A 17,407-nucleotide genomic window follows, 5' to 3' on the forward strand; every position below is an offset into this window, starting at 1 on the left:
GTATGGATGTGAGAGTTGGACTGTGAAGAAGGCTGAGCACCGAAGAATTGATGCTTTTGAACTGTGGTGTTGGAGAAGACTCTTGAGAGTCCCTTGGACTGCAAGGAGATCCAACCAGTCCATTCTAAAGGAGATCAGCCCTGGGATTTCTTTGGAAGGACTGATGCTAAAGCTGAAACTCCAGTACTTTGGGCACCTCATGCGAAGAGTTGACTCATTGGAAAAGACTCTGATGCTGGGAGGGATTGGGGGCAAGCGGAGAAGGGGATGACAGAGGATGAGATGGCTGGATGGCATCACTGACTCGATGGACATGAGTCTGAGTGAACTCCGGGAGTTGGTGATGGACAGGGAGGCCTGGCGTGCTGAGATTCATGGGGTCACAAAGAGCTGGAAACGACTGAGCGACTGATCTGATCTGATCTGATCTGGGGAGGGTAGGGATATATTGGAAACTGTACATACTTGTAATCAGATATATTAATACATGAGTTAGATTCCTGAAAAACAGAACTTGTGAGCTTATTAAAGCTATTTAATGTCTCCAAGTCCCAGGGAGCTCATTTGTTAATGGGAGAGCTGTACCCATCTCTTGAGAATCACTTGGACTGCAAAGAGATCAAACCAGTTATTCCTAAAGGAATTCAACCCTGAACATTCATTGGAAGGACTGTTGGTAAAACTGAATTTCTAATACTTTGGCCACCTGATGTGAAGAGCTGACTCATTGGAAAAGACTCTGATTCTGGGAAAGATTGAAGGCAAAAGGAGAAGAGGGTAGCAGAGGATGAGATGGTTAGATAGCATTTCCAACTCAGTGGACATGGACTTGGGCAAACTTCTGAAGACAGAGAGGAACAGAGGAACTTGGCATGCTACAGTCCATGAGGTCACAGAGTTGGACACAGCTTACTAACTGAAGGACAACAACAACATCCATCTCAAGGAAGAAACCTTTGTTAACCTCTAGTCTGTACTGAATGCTTTAGCTACTGCCAAGATAGCAGACATTTTTTTTTTTAGATCCAAGTACACAATAGATGCTCCATAAATATCAAACTTGGGGCCCTTATATTAACCCAAGTCTCTAATAGAGTTGATGCTAATTTGGGCTTATTTACAGAATAAGAATCACTGTGTCTGTCATGAGTCTGTCATGATAAGACAATATTTAAGTAGCACACATACTAATCTTGTCCTTAGCTAATAAAACGTCCATTTCTATTCAAATGCACCTTCTAGAAACTTTCGTTATCATTTTTAGAGTTCTGTGAATTATCATGATTTTTCTGAGTCAACAGAAAAATACTCAGACTTCTTCCAAGAAGCACTCACCTGTGCTTGCGGAGATGTAGATTGTACCATAGTCCCCACCTACAAAGAAGGTTCAGACAGCTACTGAACGGTCTCAGCTCACCTTCCTGCCAAGACAACGTGGCAGCATGAAAACCAGGAGCCGGAAGACAGGAGTCTGGCCCAGTCAGCCACTCAGTAGTGATCTTGTAAGGAGGTGGGCTAGAGCAGGATCTATCAACATCTGCACTGCTGACATTTTCGGTGTGGTTTTCTTTGTGGTGGCGGGAGGGGCTGTAGGATGTTTACCAGCCCCTGGCTTTTACCTGCCAGACACCAGGAGTATCCCCTCCGTTGTGACAATCGAAGATGTCCCCTATGGGACAAAAGGCTGCCAGAAGGGAAGCATTGGATTAGATCATCCCAATTTCTGTAAATTCTAGGACTCGGGGCTGAGGTCTTGCACACACACGCACACACATATACACATGCTGCTATTTCCTTGTCTAGCCTTGTTTCACTTTTAAAAGCTGCAATGTTCTGAATCCTGTTTCCTTGCAAACAGTCTAACAGCCAGGCATTCTCGTTGGTGCCCACCCCGCACCCATTCACAACAGGAGCCATGCAGAAGCGCTGGATGGGTGACATGCTGTGATTTCAGCGTGTTGTAGCTCCCCGCCGGGATTTCTGAACAATCACCTCCACCCCCTGCTTGCCACTCAGGTGGGCTCCAGCAGACAGTTTTGGCAGCTGGAGCCGTTATAGTTCTGCACTCCACATGGACGGCTTTGTTTTAGGTTCTGAACAAAACTTGCGGCCACAGCTTCTGCCAGCCCACTCGTCTGCTCACAGGCCTCTCTCCTTTGCCCCTGACAGCTGGGGCCTGTGATGCCAAGTAGACTTCTGTAGCTACTCATAATAGAATGGCGCAATCAGACTATAGAGGGTTGTAGCCAATTGGATCGGAAATTCACATCTTTCTCCTTTTGCTTTTTTAGCTTGACTTTCTTCCCATTTTCAGCTGGAAGAGTAGACCAATAAGGGATCATATTTCTTCATGTTTTTACATGGTTTTCCACTTGATAAAATGGTTTTGTCCTGGCAAGGTTTTTAAATGGTAGACATAAAAATCTGAGATCTAGATAGAGGCTATGACTGTCCAGAGTCCCACAGCCAGCCTTGTGTAGAAACAGTCTTTTAACGATTCTTGCTGGTTAAAGACTCACAACCCCATGAGCAAGACGATGGACACAGAGACAAATCAGTACAATAAAAGATAGTAAATACTAACATACAGTTATATAAGTGAACAACAGGAGCTGAAGGAAAGGAACAGCTAACAGCTTTTGAGAGGGATAGAAAAAGGAATGACCCTTGAGGACCTGGCCTCAGCTGGCTAGTAAAGAATAAATAGGACTTGGCGTGGCAGGGGAGGCCACGGGAGCAAAGATGCTCCAGCAGGGGGTAGCCAGACATAGTCAACATTAGTGTTTATCATCACCCGTGTCTTCGTCATCACTGATGCCATTTGTTGAGCACTTTCTAAAAAAAGTCAGGCGCTGCATGGGGCACTTGACGTAAATGGCGTCATTTCATTTTCACGCTAGTTCTGGATACAAGTGCTATTGCTGACTACATTTTATAGACTGAGACACTGAGGCTCAGAGAAGTGAAGTCACTTGCCTGAATATACACTGTTTATAACTGGCAGAACCTGCACTCCAAGCTGCCTTTCAGTGTAGAGTAAGATGAGCTCTTCTAGGATAAGTGGGGTGAAGGACACAGACAGCATAATGTCAAGCCAGCAGGTAGAATGGTGATGTGACCATAAAAAGAAAACTTGTAAATTTGCCCAAGTCCAGGCATGGTCTAGTGGTTCCTCTTCCTTTCTCCCTACAAGGAGCCCCTACCTAAGTCCTCCCTTAAGCATTTCTCCAACATGGTGCCCCTGTGCTGTGCTCAGTTCAGTTCAGTCACTCAGTCATGTCCGACTCTTTGCGACCCCATGAATCTCAGCACGCCAGGCCTCCCTGTCCATCACCAACACCCAGAGTTCATTCAGACTCACATCCATCAAGTAAGTGATGCCATCCAGCCATCTCATCCTCTGTCGTCCCCTTCTCCTCCTGCCCCCAATCCCTCCCAACATCAGAGTCTTTTCTAATGAGTTAACTCTTCGCATGAGTTGCCCAAAGTACTGGAGTTTCATCTTTAGCATCATTCCTTCCAAAGAACACCCAGGGCTGATCTCCTTTAGAATGGACTGGTTGGATCTCCTTGCAGTCCAAGGGACTCTCAAGAGTCTTCTCCAACACCACAGTTCAAAAGCATCAATTCTTCGGCACTCAGCCTTCTTCACAGTCCAACTCTCATATCCATACATGACCACTGGAAAAACCATAGCCTTGACTAGACGGACCTTTGTTGGCAAAGTAATGTCTCTGCTTTTGAATATGCTATCTAGGTTGGTCATAACTTTCCTTTCAAGGAGTAAGCATCTTTTAATTTCATGGCTGCAGTCACCATCTGCAGTGATTTTGGAGCCCCCCAAAATAAAGTCTGACACTGTTTCCACTGTTTCCCCATCTATTTCCCATGAAGTGATGGGACCGGATGCCATGATCTTTGTTTTCTGAATTTTGAGTTTTAAGCCAAATTTTCACTCTCCTCTTTCACCTTCATCAAGAGGCTTTTTAGTTCTTCACTTTCTGCCATAAGGGTGGTGTCATCTGCATATCTGAGGTTATTGATATTTCTCCTGGCAGTCTTGATTCCAGCTTGTGCTTGTTCCAGCCTGTGCTACCACCCAAGAAAGAGGCGGCAAGACCCCACTAGTTCCTTGGCCTTTTGTTCCCCTTCTGAACACAAGATAACCTTGACGCTCAGAGACACTGACAGGTGGATTCTCTGGCTATGCTTCTTTGGGGTGAAGGAGACATTCCACTGAGCACTGTAGAAGGGATTCTGATGAGCTCCATAAACTCTCCATGTGTAAGGTATCCATCCTGGATAGCCATGATCATGATGCATCCCAAGACTTTGTGCAGTCCGTCGACTGATGATGCGAAAGCAAAGCATGTGTTCACTGGGTGCATGTCTGTGGGAGAGGAGAGAAATGTGTTCCCGCTTACTGAGTCCCTGCTATGAGATTCAGGCTGTTTGTGAAGACAGCGGGTGGGGCAGATACTGAAGTTCCATCTCCAAGTCCCCTCCTGGCTGGAGGAAACTGTTTCTGCAGTTTTTCATTTCACTCTTGCTATCAACCCATACACCTTGAATACCTTCGATGTGCCAGGTGCCAAGTTACAGATGCTTAAGCCCAGCCTCCGTTTTACAGATGAGGAAACTGCATATCTAAGAGGCTAAGCAGTTTGTACATGTTCATACATGTCCACACCACATGTGAACAGCAAATCAGGAGTGCGAGCCCAGATGTCCGTAGATGCCACACTCTTAAGCAGAAACTGCACTGATCTTCGTAAACCCTGACCCAGTCTTCTGATGTGAAGTATTATGATGAAAGTATGTTAAAAGCATTAAAAAATCTTTTCCTTTGTCTCTCTCTCTCTTGTCTGTGTGTTTTTGCTTCCCCTCCCCACCTTTCCTCTCCCTCTCTCTTCCTCTTTCTTTCTCTTTTCTATTCCTTTCTTCACAGGACTCCACAGAATGGAGCAAGAATGAGAGGAAAAAGGCCGGCAGAAAAGCATGAACTGGAGGTTTGTTGAGCTCCTCTACTTCCTGTTTGTATGGGGCCGAATCTCAGTGCAGCCCTCCCACCAGGAACCAGCTGCAACAGACCAACATGTCTCCAAGGAATTTGATTGGCTTATTTCAGACAGGGGGCCTTTCCACCACTCCAGGAGCTACCTGTCCTTTGTGGAAAGACACCGTCAAGGATTTACAACCAGATATAAAATATACAGGTAAGAGCTGGGCTAAGCTCACCCTTGCCTTTCTTTCATTGAGCGCTTTGGGGGGTTATGCTTTGGCATGGGCCTTGTGGTGTGGAGGAGTATCTGGGCCAAGACTGCTAAATACTTGCTCATTGTGTATTAATTTATTTATTTTTCTATTTATTCATTTATCTGTTTTATTACAATGTGCAAGGGATTGTCAGGAACGAGTAAGAGTAGTATATTTTTGAGTACTGCATGTGTGCTGGGCCTAGTGCTTAGCACTTTGTAGGCATCCTCTCATTTAAACCTTACAGCAACATCAGAGAGACCACCTGCGTATCTTCTCCACCTTATATAGAAGGGGTACCTGGGCTTTCACTGGGTGAAATCACTTCTCCGAAGTCGCACAGTGAGTGGTAGGACTAGGGTTCAAGCCCTAGTTTGTGTGTCTCCACAGCCACAGATGGTAATTTTAGTCGGTTACATCAGGCGTAGGCTGCGGTGTTTTACAGATACTAGTAATATACCAGATATCTTACCCAAACATATTCATACATTTGGAAACAAATAGGGACACTCAGTGAATAACTCTTTCTTGAGCAAGTCTGAACTGGTCTTTGGCCTGTTGGAATCCTACTCATTCCCAAAGGACTTAGCCCAAAGTTCTTCTTCTTTGAAACCATTGTATAGACGCTCCGCATTCCACTTGAGCAGTCTTTCTTTGATATTTCCACAGCTCTCTATGCTTATGCCTCTTTAGTTGTCAACCATTTGGAGTTGGAGTGCATTCTTGTATTTCTTTCTCACCTAACTGGAAACTTCATGGGGCCAGGACTTACATATAATTCATTTCTGGATCCCCAGAGTGATTTTTTTTTTTCTGCCTTGTATCATAAGCACACAAAAAAATGCGGTGGACTCAAATAAATTGAAGAGTGCAGAGAACTCTCTAGAGCTGGAGTCTTTAAGATCAAGGAAGAAAGGCAGGGTCTAACACTTCTGGGCCACTTCAAGCAGGAGACCGAGGACGCGTGTGTGGTGGAGGAAAGATGCTTACCTGCAGCTGGGAAGCCCTGAACTCAGGCCTTGTGTCCACTGTGTATTTGACAGGAGCGTGGGCACGTCTCCTTTGAGCATCATGCGTCATGGGTGATTCATGAATCTGCCACCAGCTGCAGATGGCTGTGACTCTGTGCTGAATATTCAAATCTGCTTTCAAAGTTGGCCCTTAACAAGAGAAAGTTTACATCTGCCCCCGCGTTTAGATTTTACCTATGCTTTTGTTTGGATTCCACTGCTCAAACAAAAGTCTGCAGTCATCCAATGAGCTGGTTTCTAAGATGCTTTCCGAAAGCTCTGAAATTAAACATATAAGATTGAACCAAGGTCACGTGGTTAATTAAATGATGGAGTTTAAATCCAGAAGTCAGGCCCCCGGTCATCTAGTTATTTCTTTCTTCCTTTATTTAATCCTCACATAATTAATAAGCACCAGCTAGAGGCCCAGAAACTGTGTTTAAGGCGGATGACACAGTGGTGAGTAAAGCAAACATGGGCCGTGCGCTCAAAAGAGCATTTTAATTAGACACACGAACACACACACACACACACACACACAGTATAAGTGCTGCAAAAGAAAAAGGGCAGGATAGGCATGTTTGGGGGATGATAAACAATGGTTTGGGAGACTATTATGTGCAAAGATTGGGTGAGGCTCCTCTTGTAATCTTCACCTGGACACACATGCAGATAGACACCCAGAGGTCCGTGTGCTCTTCTAGATCAGGTTTAGACCAGAACAAAACCAGCCCGGATGTGCTCACTGGGGCTGTTGCCAATTGACGTTTTCTCTTCACTGCTTTGTTGAGACACTAAAGTACGTTCGCAGGTGATTCCCAGTGTCTCCCCGTGTGCTAACATGGATACCGCACATTAGAAACCTGATGTTTGCATCATGAAAGAAAGACTTTTCTTCCAGCTTGTGCCATCTTGTCTGAGGCTACAGAGCCAGCCTCTCTGAAATGTCCTAGACCTCAAGCTTTGTCAAGTCCGCCAGACCCTAGAATCCAGGCTAGAACCCAGGGTGACCTGAGAGCTTCTCCTCACTTAAACATGAGGAGAAGGGTTAAGGCCATCTGCATCCTCATGCATATGCAGACAGAGGGTAACTTCAGCCCATGGCGTCCTGGTGGGGAGTCAGCGCCACTGGCAGTGATGAGAGCCTTTCAAATTAAATCTCAGCAGAAGTCCTCTCTCCCGTGGCTGCACAAGCTGAGCTATGATCTGTGCACACACGGTTGTTTGGGTGCACAAGGTTCCTGCTCTGTCACTCTAAGCCTGAGCTGACACGTGGAGGCTGGGGAGTTTCCTGCTCTTGAATCTGCCAGTGCACAGCGGCAGCATCCTCGATCCTAGAGGCAGAGGACCTGGGTGCTGGCTCAGCCCACCCACCTCCCCAGGTATGATTTTGGCCAAGAAATGGAACTTCTCTGAGTTTCTGTTTTTTCATCTGTAAAATGGGAGTGTTCACTAAGATGATATCCAAGGTCCTTCCCTTCTCTGAAATTCCATGACTCCAGGAAATGTTGTCATTTGGCAATACCATGGGAGATGGAGAGGACTCTGGACTTGGAGCCTGCAGACTCAAGTTTTGTTTATTTTGGACCCACTTTCTTCATTCTGGGCACATATGTTCATGCCTCATTCACTCGTGCTTCCATCTAGTCCTCTAGACTTTACCGTCAATTGTATTCTGTAAGCCATGCTATGGTTTGGTAATACAGAGATGACCAACAGAAAACAGCAAAGCTCGCACACACACACACATCCCACAACAGCAAAGCTCACAGACACAGACACACACACACACACACATCCCACAACAGCAAAGCTCACACACACACACACATACCCCATAACAGCAAAGCTCACAGACATACACAAACACACACACATATCCCACAACAGCAAAGCTTGTGCACACACACACACATCCCACAATAGCAAAGCTCACAGACATACACACACATCCCACAACAGCAAAGCTCACAGACATACACACACATCCCACAACAGCAAAGCTCACACACATCCCACAACAGCAAAGCTCACGCATGCGCGCACACACACACACACACATCTTACAACAGCAAAGCTCACACACACACACATACATCCCACAACAAAGCTCACACACACACATCTCACAACAGCAAAGCTCACATACACACACACACACACCCCATAACAGCAAAGCTCACAGACACACACACACACACCCCATAACAGCAAAGCTCACAGACACACACACACACACACACACCCCACAACAGCAAAGCTTGTGCACACACACACACACATACATCCCACAACAGCAAAGCTCACACACACACACACATCCCACAACAGCAAAGCTCGCACACATACATACACACACACCCCCCCCACAACCTGCCGTGTACATTCACTCCTTCACCAAGCTCAGAGTTTGGGGTGGAAGACTGACAGGAAGAAAAAGTGAATAAGTAAGCAGTTACCATTCCATGGAGAGGTATGAATAAGTAACCACTCAGATACTCAATATTCTCCTCTGTAGAAAGCGATGATGATGTCTGTCCTACCTATGAAGTCAAATGAGATGAACCTGGTGTGAGATGCTTTGTAAAATTTAAATTTTCTTGTATCTGGGAAATTTTTTCATTAATGTTTGAAATCATCATTCTAAGATAATCATTCAGTTTCGCTTTCTGGGAAGCCCATACATATATTAGTTGTTAAATGCTCACCTTCATTCTGTGAGGAAAATAGCAGCATATTACAAATGAGAACAGCAAGTCATCAGGAGGTTAAGGAGATTGTCCATGTCACTCACCAGGCAAGTGGCAAAGCTAGGAATCAAAAATAGGCTTCTGAGACTCCACAAGTTGGGAGTCATAACCCTCTCTTAGTTCTTAGTTATCTAGCATATGACCAAAGACCCAGAGACTTCCTTTAACCACAGACAAGTTTCAACCTCTTTGAGACTCAATTTTCTCATCTGTAAAATGGAGATAATATTAAATGCTTCATGTAGTTGTGGCTGGAAATAATTCAGGGATCAGTCATGAAGACCTTGGAATTGTAGCAGGAGCTACATCAGACAGCTGGTGGTATTGCTAGAAATGATTTCTTCTCATGGTAATTATTTTTTAATTAATTAATTTTTAATTGGAGTATGATTGCTTTACAATATTGTGTTGGTTTCTGCCATCTATCAGCATGAATCAGCCATAGGTATATGTGTGTCCCCTCCCTCTTGAACCTCCCTTCCACCTTCCCTTCTGGTAATTTAAAAGTCAGTTTTGTCCGAAGAGTGTTTCCTATGTTTCCACTGTCTCTTTGCTTTATATTTTTCTGTTTCTCTTTTCTTGGTTTTGAGGTTGTGAGCAGTTGCTGTAAATTTGGCAGTTATTTCACAGGTGGACTTAAAAGGAAAATTGTGGTGCCCTTTGTAAGCTTTGGCTTGGGAGGGTCAAGGCAGGGGAGGGGGACACTGATAGTGGTGGCCACTTTGCCACAGACGTGGTTTCATAATGAGTGGCTTTCCCTACAGGTTTCAGAGCAAGTGGTTTGTGGCTTATGGTGTACCTTCCTTTGAGCCTTAAGTAAGTACCTGAAACTTGAATGTAAATCAAGTCATTGTAAACCAGGTCTGATTGCCCAGCCGTCTTGCTCATTTATCAGAGTTGGATGAATTGTCATTCTAATCCACCATCTTAATGGTTGCTTCATGTATTTCATGAAAATGTCTCTAGTAGGCTTTCTGGAAAAGCTGCTTCACTCGGTGAATGGAGCTGGGGCCAGGTGGATGGTTCTGCTGAGATGAATGAGCTGTTGTCTTTGTCCAGAAATCATTCAAGAGCATGTATTGGGCACCAATGTTTGCCAAACGCCATACCCTGGGGAGTTGATGATATGTGAGGTAGACAGGTCTCTCCTTTCGAAGAGCTTACAGACAAGGGATGGTGAGAGCGAAGTCCACCGCAGCACCACTTACGATGCTTGTGGTTGAAAGGAGACCCCAGTCTTGCTCTCACGTGGATTCCAGATACAGTCTTGGTATCACGTGGTCCAAGGGTTGTATTTCTATTAGAGTGGCTCCAGATTAGTCTAAATCAACATTTCTCACATGGAACTGGAGTTCAGTGTGATTTTAAAAGGCATTTTCTGGGGAAAAAATAATCCATAGTCAAATAAATAATAATAAAAACAGTGATAAGAGTAAGTCAGTTGCTAACTTTGGGCTTCCCACATGGCACAGTGGTAGAGTCTCCTGCCAATCCAGGAGACACAGGAAATGTGAGCTCGATCCTTGGGTCTTAAAGACCCCCTGGAGTAGGAAACAGCAACGGGCTCCAGTGTTCTTGCCTGGAAAGTCCCATGGACAGAGGAGCCTGTCGGGCTACAGTCCATGGGGTCACAAAGAGTGGGACACGAATGAGCACACGGACAGCACTGAAAGCGTGTGTGCCCACGTCTAGCGTGGACACACAGTGTACAAATCATTGCCACAGATCGGTGCTCGTAGCAATCCTGTGCTTAGGCATTTACGTTTGCATAACTTGTCCAAGAAAAGAGTTTCTTCATGGTAGAGTAGAGTGTATCAGAAGCAAGCAGATTCCAGATCCTGTGTGTCGAACCATGCTATGCGGCCTCCCAGATGACATAAATATGTTTGTTTGGAAAACCAAACAAAGTTATATAGGCTTCCTGACCACAGGGCTTTTCAGGATCTTTCCTAGACTGTTTAACAGTGTTTAACCAAACCTCTTTGGCCCTGCAGCCTCTTTCTCAGAGAGACTGAAGTTCGAGTGAGCAGGCTTAAAGAGTCACTGACTCTGGCTGGCTTTGGCAGCTTGAGTGTTGTTTCCCTGGATAGCAGCCTGTGTCACAGCCATCTTAAATGACAACCCGTCAGTTCACGGAGCTGGCACCCGACTGAGGAAGCCACCCTACCTGTTGGGCTTTTTCTTTGAACACTTTGGTCTACATCTACTTCCTGGTTTATAATTAAAAAAAAAAAAAAAGAAGAATTAACAGCTTCAGTTTTCCTGTCACAAGTAAATCTAATTTTCCCCTCCTTCTCATTTTTTAAATTCTTGCACTGCTATTTCTTGTTCTTACATTTGGCATTCCACCCTGTGGAAGGGATATGAAAATTTCAGCAGAGGCCAGAGCCACAATTACACAGGAAGGTGAAGCCTCGGTTTAATACGCAAAGAAGTGGCTACGCATCATAATCATCGGCAAAGCTTTAAAAAAATGCCCACGCCCGGGTCCCTGTTAAGATGCCTGGGTTTATAACTGGTCTAGGACAGGCGTGAGAACCACCAGCCTAGGCGTGATCTGGCTTCCTAACGGGACATTCAGAAGTGCCCACAGGTACTCTTGGTCGTCACCGTTCGTGGCGTGGGGTTGCTGCTGGCGTCTGGTGCATAGAGGCCAGAGGCCAGGGATGCTACTGTGCACCCTCCAAGGTAGAGACGGCCTCTGCAGCGAAGAGTTGTCTGGCTCACAATGCCAGTCACAGAGACTTTGAGAACCTTTGCTCTCGAGCAGATATTTTTAGGGAAAAAAAAAGGAAAAGTAATGGCAGGAAGGATTTTAGAATGAATGTTTTTAGATTTCAGTCATCATGAATTTAGGTTGGAATGGTTGAAATATAGGCACCAGGTAAGGGACTTTTTCCATGTTTTTAGACATGACCTCAGATCAGGGTGGCAATTGATGCATTAAAGAAGGTCAATTGATTTTTGCTTCCTGCTGCAGAGAGGCATCATTTAAGGGAAACTTCCACTTCAGAAATAGACAGCCTCCATTCCTCCAGGAGTTCTGGGGGATTCAGTGAGTTTCTCCTCTGATGACAGTGTCCCTTAGGAGGTAGGGTGTTTAGGCACCACTGTAAGGCTCAGATACATCTGGCCCGAGTCATAAAAAAAAACAACTTGGAAAAGTGCATTCAGAGATCCTTTTTTTTTTTTTTTTTAAGAGCATGCCAAGTGGGCTCAAAAGAAGATGAAACTGGGATGGTGTCCCACATTTGTCGTCATCAATTTCAGCCACTCAGAGGTTGGCATCACTGGTGAGAATCAATACCCTGTGCCCTTTCCCCCACCTTATCCCTCATTTAATCCAAGTTTCAGTTCAAGCTCTCCCTGAATAGAGAGGGATAAGGTGGGGGATAATCAGTAAACATCTCCTGGGCCATTTGGTGTCAATTCAGAGATAATCTTCTGTGTTGATTATTTAAAATTGATCTTCCACTTCCAAGCCCAATAGCTTTATTGCTACCAAATTGGTACCTTTGCAGTACTCCTTGCTCCCATTCCATTACTGAACTAACTTCTGTGAGCTGCTAGGCTTCTTTTGCTGCAATCTCTGCAGAGCAATTGTCCAGCTTCAGTCAGGAGCCATCTCTGAAAATGGATTGGCTTTTACACACGTCCTTGCAGAGGGCAGACTGACATGGAGTCTCTAACTGACATAGATATGGCGATTATGAAGACTAGAATGAAGGCAAGCACTTGGGGCTGCAGACTCTAATTCCTAGACTCTATGCCCCAAATCTTGGCCAGGCAGAGGGGGACTGGATCTGTGATCTGTAGCACCTGCCACCCATTCATTCATTTGAAAAATGTTTACTGATCTCCAAATTCCTGCTGACCAGTCCCTACAACAGTTGCCTGGAGATAGGGAAAGACTGAATCCCTGACCTCAGGAACTCAAAACTCTCATGGGGAGAACTGACTGTTGGGCAGATAACCACAATACCAGATGCTGAGTTCTGTGACTGATCAGTACGCTTGGAACTGTGTTTGCGGTGGGAAGGGAACGTCCCTTGGCATAGAGATCATGAATGTGGGAAAGGATGGGGCAGGGAGAGACAAATCTAGGGGGTCATCCTACTGGACTCAGGCTTCGAGGAGAATCAGGGCTTTGTGAGAAGGTGGTGGCGAGAAAGCAGCCCAGGTAGGTGGAGTAGCACCTGCAAAGGCAAGGAGGTAGAAGAAAGCCTGCGTGCGTGTGTGTGTGTGTGTGTGTGTGCGTGTGTGTGTGTGTGTTGAGTAGTACAGTAGTCTGCTCTTAGCCAAGGCTTCACTTTCTGTGGTCTCAGTTACACTCCACTGCTGTCCAGAAGTAGTAAATGGATAATTCCAGGAATAAACAGTTCAAACGTTTTACACTGCCCCCCATTCTGAGTAGCGTGATCAACTCTCACACTGTCCAGCTCTGTCCCTCCCAGGACCTGAATCATCCCTTTGTCCCGTGTATCTCCTCCTGCCATTAGTCAGCAGCCACACTGATTTCCAGATCAAGTGTCCCGGGATCTCAGTGGTGGTATTCAAGTAGCCCTTACTTTATCTAATAATGTCCCCAAAGCGCCAGAGTAGCGATGCTGGCAATTCAGATATGCCAGAGAGAAACGGAAAAGTGCTTCCTTTAAGCGAAAAGGTGAGAGTTCTCCACTTAATAAAGAAAGAAAAAAAATTGTATGCTGAGGTTGCTAAGATCTCTGGTAAGAATGAATCTCTTCTTTCCGTGAAATTGTGAAGAGGGAACAAGAAATTCATGCTAGCTTCGCTGCCACAGCTCAGACTGCAAAAGTTATGGCCAAAATTACATGATAAGAGCTTAATTAAGGTCGAAAAGGCATTACATTTGTATCATAAGGTGTTTGTAGAGAAAGGAAGGTGAGGGGGAGGGATCATATTTGCATAACTTTATCACAGTATATTGTTATAATTATTCTATTTATTATTAGGTACTCTTGTTAATTCCTTACTATCCCTGATTTATGTACCCAGTTTTATCGAAGGTATGTATGTATAGGAAAAACATATATAGTATATATAGTGTTCAGTACCAAGCATGGTTTCAGACATCCACTGGAGGTCTTGGAACATTTCCTCCATGGATAAGGTGGGTACTTCTGTAGTGATGATAAGAAATAGTGCTGGGATAGCAGCTTGGAGCCAACAATGAAAGGAATTTAGGATGGCAAATTGATTTCAGACAACCATCAAACTCTAGTTGTCAGAGTACTAGTACATCTCTTTAGAGCAGTATTTTTTGTTTGTTTCATTCTTACATTCCTTGACCTTACTCCTGCTAAAAAAATAAATTTTACATTGACACTCAACAGACATACAGATAAAAAGATACATAACGGAAATGAAAACTCATGAAAAAAGTACTTAACCTTACTCCATGTAATACATCTTGATGTGCTATTTTCTATTCTGTTCTGGTATAACTCAGTCCTTTCTGCTTCATTTATTTTTAAAAATATTTGTGTCTACCAACTACATTGATTTCAACCTTCACTAATGGGGTGTACCTTGCAGTTTGAATAGCACTGACCTTACGTCTATGTTTTGGTTACACTTTGGTTCAGAGGAAAATTGTACCTAATGTTTGAGAAGCAGACGTTGCTGTGTGTTCAGGTCAGATCCTGGGCCTTGTCTGGGAGGGGTGACGGGATAGCAGTGGGGGATTTGGAACGGGAGACGGGCACACTCTGATTCAACATGGAGAAATATTGCTCAGGCTGCGTTGTAAGGAATGCGGGGCAGAGAGTAAGAGAGAAGGGCTAGAGGGCTATGGCAGCAAATACAAGGGAGAGGAAGAGGGCAGTGGAGCCAAGACAAAGGCAAACGAGATGAAATTCATGAACTCTAAAGCACCACGCAGATGCATCAGCAAAGCTGCTTGGGACCTGCCTGTCGGGCAGTGCCCTCCCTGGCTGCATCCAGGCTTCCCTGCTCTGGCTCCATTCTCAGCCCCCTGTGGCAGGGAGCATTCTCTTCTGTAGAGTTCTCCAGCGGCTGGGTACATCTGTGGGTTTCTTATGAAAGGAGCCAGAATGCCCACGCTTCTGCCTCAAGGCTGTTTCTTTATCTCTCAAGGCCTTCCTTCTGGGCATGAGAATTCCTGGGTCTCATTAGCAGTGGTTTCCCAAGCTGGCTTGGAGGAAGGCTTTGCATCCCACCCTTCATATGCACCTGACTTATCTCTGCAAACCTTGATGGAAACTTCTAGCTGCAAGTCTAAGCTGACGTGAGCCCTAGCACAGTCACTAAAGCCTAGTGATGAAGAGCAAGTCTACTTAGGCTCAAGCAGACCTCTGTTTGAATCCTAGCTCTGCCACTTCCCACCTGTGAGATCCTGACATATTACTGAAACTCTACGAGCCTCATTTTCTCCACTTGTGAAGTGGGGGTGGGGAGAGGGCTGCTTTCCAATATTGTTGTTAAGAAAATAATATGTGATCCAGTTCACCAGAGAACAAGTTGTTGAATATTGTTAACTAAGACAAGTCGTTGCTGTTGTTCAGTTGCCAGGTCGTGTCCAGTGCTTTGTGACCCCATGGGCTGCAGCACTCAATGCTTCCCTGTCCTTCACTCTCTCCCAGAACTTGCTCAAACTCATGTCCATCAAGTCGGTGATGCCTTCCAATGATCTCGTCCTCTGTCACCACCCATTTCTCCTCCTGCCTTCAGTCTTTCCCAGCATCAGGATCTTTTCCAATAAGTTCTCTCTTCGCATCAGGTGGCCAAAGTATTGCAGCTTCAGTATCACTCATTTCAATGAATATTCAGGACTGATTTCCTTGAGGATTGACTGGTTTGATCTCCTTGCATTTCAAGGGACTCTCAAGAGTCTTCTCCAGCACCATAATCCAAAAGCATCAATTATTAAATGCTCAGCCTTCTTTATGGTCCAATTCTCACATCTGTACATGACTACCGGAAAAAACATAGCTTTAACTATACAGACCGTTGTCAGCAAAGTGATGTCTCTGCTTTTGAATAATCTATCTAGATTGTCATAACTTACCTTCCAAGGAGTAAGTGTCTTTTAATTTCATGGCTGCAGTCACCATCCACAGTGATCTTGGAGCCCAAGAAAATAAAGTCTGTCACTGTTTCCATCGTTTACCCCTCTATTTGCCATGTAGTGATGGGACCAGATGCCGTGATCTTAGTTTTCTGAATGTTGAGTTTTAAGCCAACTTTTTCACTCTCCTTATTCACCTTCAAGAGGCTTTTTAGTCCCTCTTCACTTTCTGCCATTAGGGTAGTGTCATCTGTATATCTGAGGTTATTGATATTTCTCTGGGCAATCTTGTTTCCAGCTTGTGATTCATCCAGCCTGGCATTTCTCATGATGTATTCTGCTTATAAGCAGGGTGACAATATACAGCCTGGATGTACTCCTTTCCTAGTTTTGAACTGTTCTTTTGTTCCATGTCTTGTTCTAACTGTTGCTTCTTGACCTGCATACAGCTTTCTCAGGAGACAGTTAGGTGGTCTGGCACGTTACCCATTTGAACTTGGGTAACCCCAGGTACACCCACACCTGGACTCTGAGCATCCTTAAGGACTCTGAGAAGGCTTGCAGGAGACCTCTGACCTTAAGTGGTATGCTTGACCTGCATGCACTCCAGCCCAGGTGCCCTGGGAAGGCAGCATACTCTACCCTCATACTAAGAGGACACTTGTTAGGAGGAAACCACAGAAAAAGGACCAGAGAGAGGAAGATTGTGCTGCCCCATGGCACATGTGGCAGGAATCCAGAGGCCTGAAAACTGGCAAAGCTTCCTTAAGCGATCAGCATGCATTGGTTCCTGTAGAAAAGTACACATACCACGATTTGCAAGCAATTAACCAGGCTTCAGCAATACGTGAGCCGTGAACTTCCTGATGTTCAAGCTGGTTTTAGAAAAGGCAGAGGAACCAGAGATCAAATTGCCAACATCCACTGGATCATGGAAAAAGCAAGAGAGTTCCAGAAAAACATCTATTTCTGCTTTATTGACTATGCCAAAGCCTTTGACTGTGTGGATCACAATAAACTGTGGAAAATTCTGAAAGAGATGGGAATACCAGAGCACCTGACCTGCCTCTTGAGAAACCTATATGCAGGTCAGGAAGCAACAGTTAGAACTGGACATGGAACAACAGACTGGCTCCAAATAGGAAAAGGAGTACGTCAAGGCTGTGTATTGTCACCCTGCTTATTTAATTTATATGCAGAGTACATCATGAGAAATGCTGGGCTGGAAGAAGCACAAGCTGGCATCAAGATTGCCGGGAGAAATATCAATAACCTCAGATATGCAGATGACACCACCCTTATGGCAGAAAGTGAAGAGGAACTCAAAAGCCTCTTGATGAAAG

General features: G+C 45.0%; 1 protein-coding gene across 1 annotated transcript in view; it reads left to right on the forward strand.

Annotated features, from left to right (window-relative positions):
- The window catches only part of BRINP1 (bone morphogenetic protein/retinoic acid inducible neural-specific 1), a 197,182-nt gene that overhangs the window by 50,854 nt on the left and 128,921 nt on the right, over positions 1 to 17,407 (forward strand). The window contains exon 2 of the mRNA XM_010848430.1: positions 4,949 to 5,216. Coding sequence (XP_010846732.1) covers positions 4,999 to 5,216 — 218 coding nt within the window. The 5' untranslated portion in view covers positions 4,949 to 4,998. The remainder of the gene's footprint in view (positions 1 to 4,948; positions 5,217 to 17,407) is intronic.

Source organism: Bison bison, unplaced genomic scaffold (assembly GCF_000754665.1).
Source record: "Bison bison bison isolate TAMUID 2011002044 unplaced genomic scaffold, Bison_UMD1.0 scf7180017864266, whole genome shotgun sequence".
NCBI classification, from domain to species: Eukaryota; Metazoa; Chordata; class Mammalia; order Artiodactyla; family Bovidae; genus Bison; species Bison bison.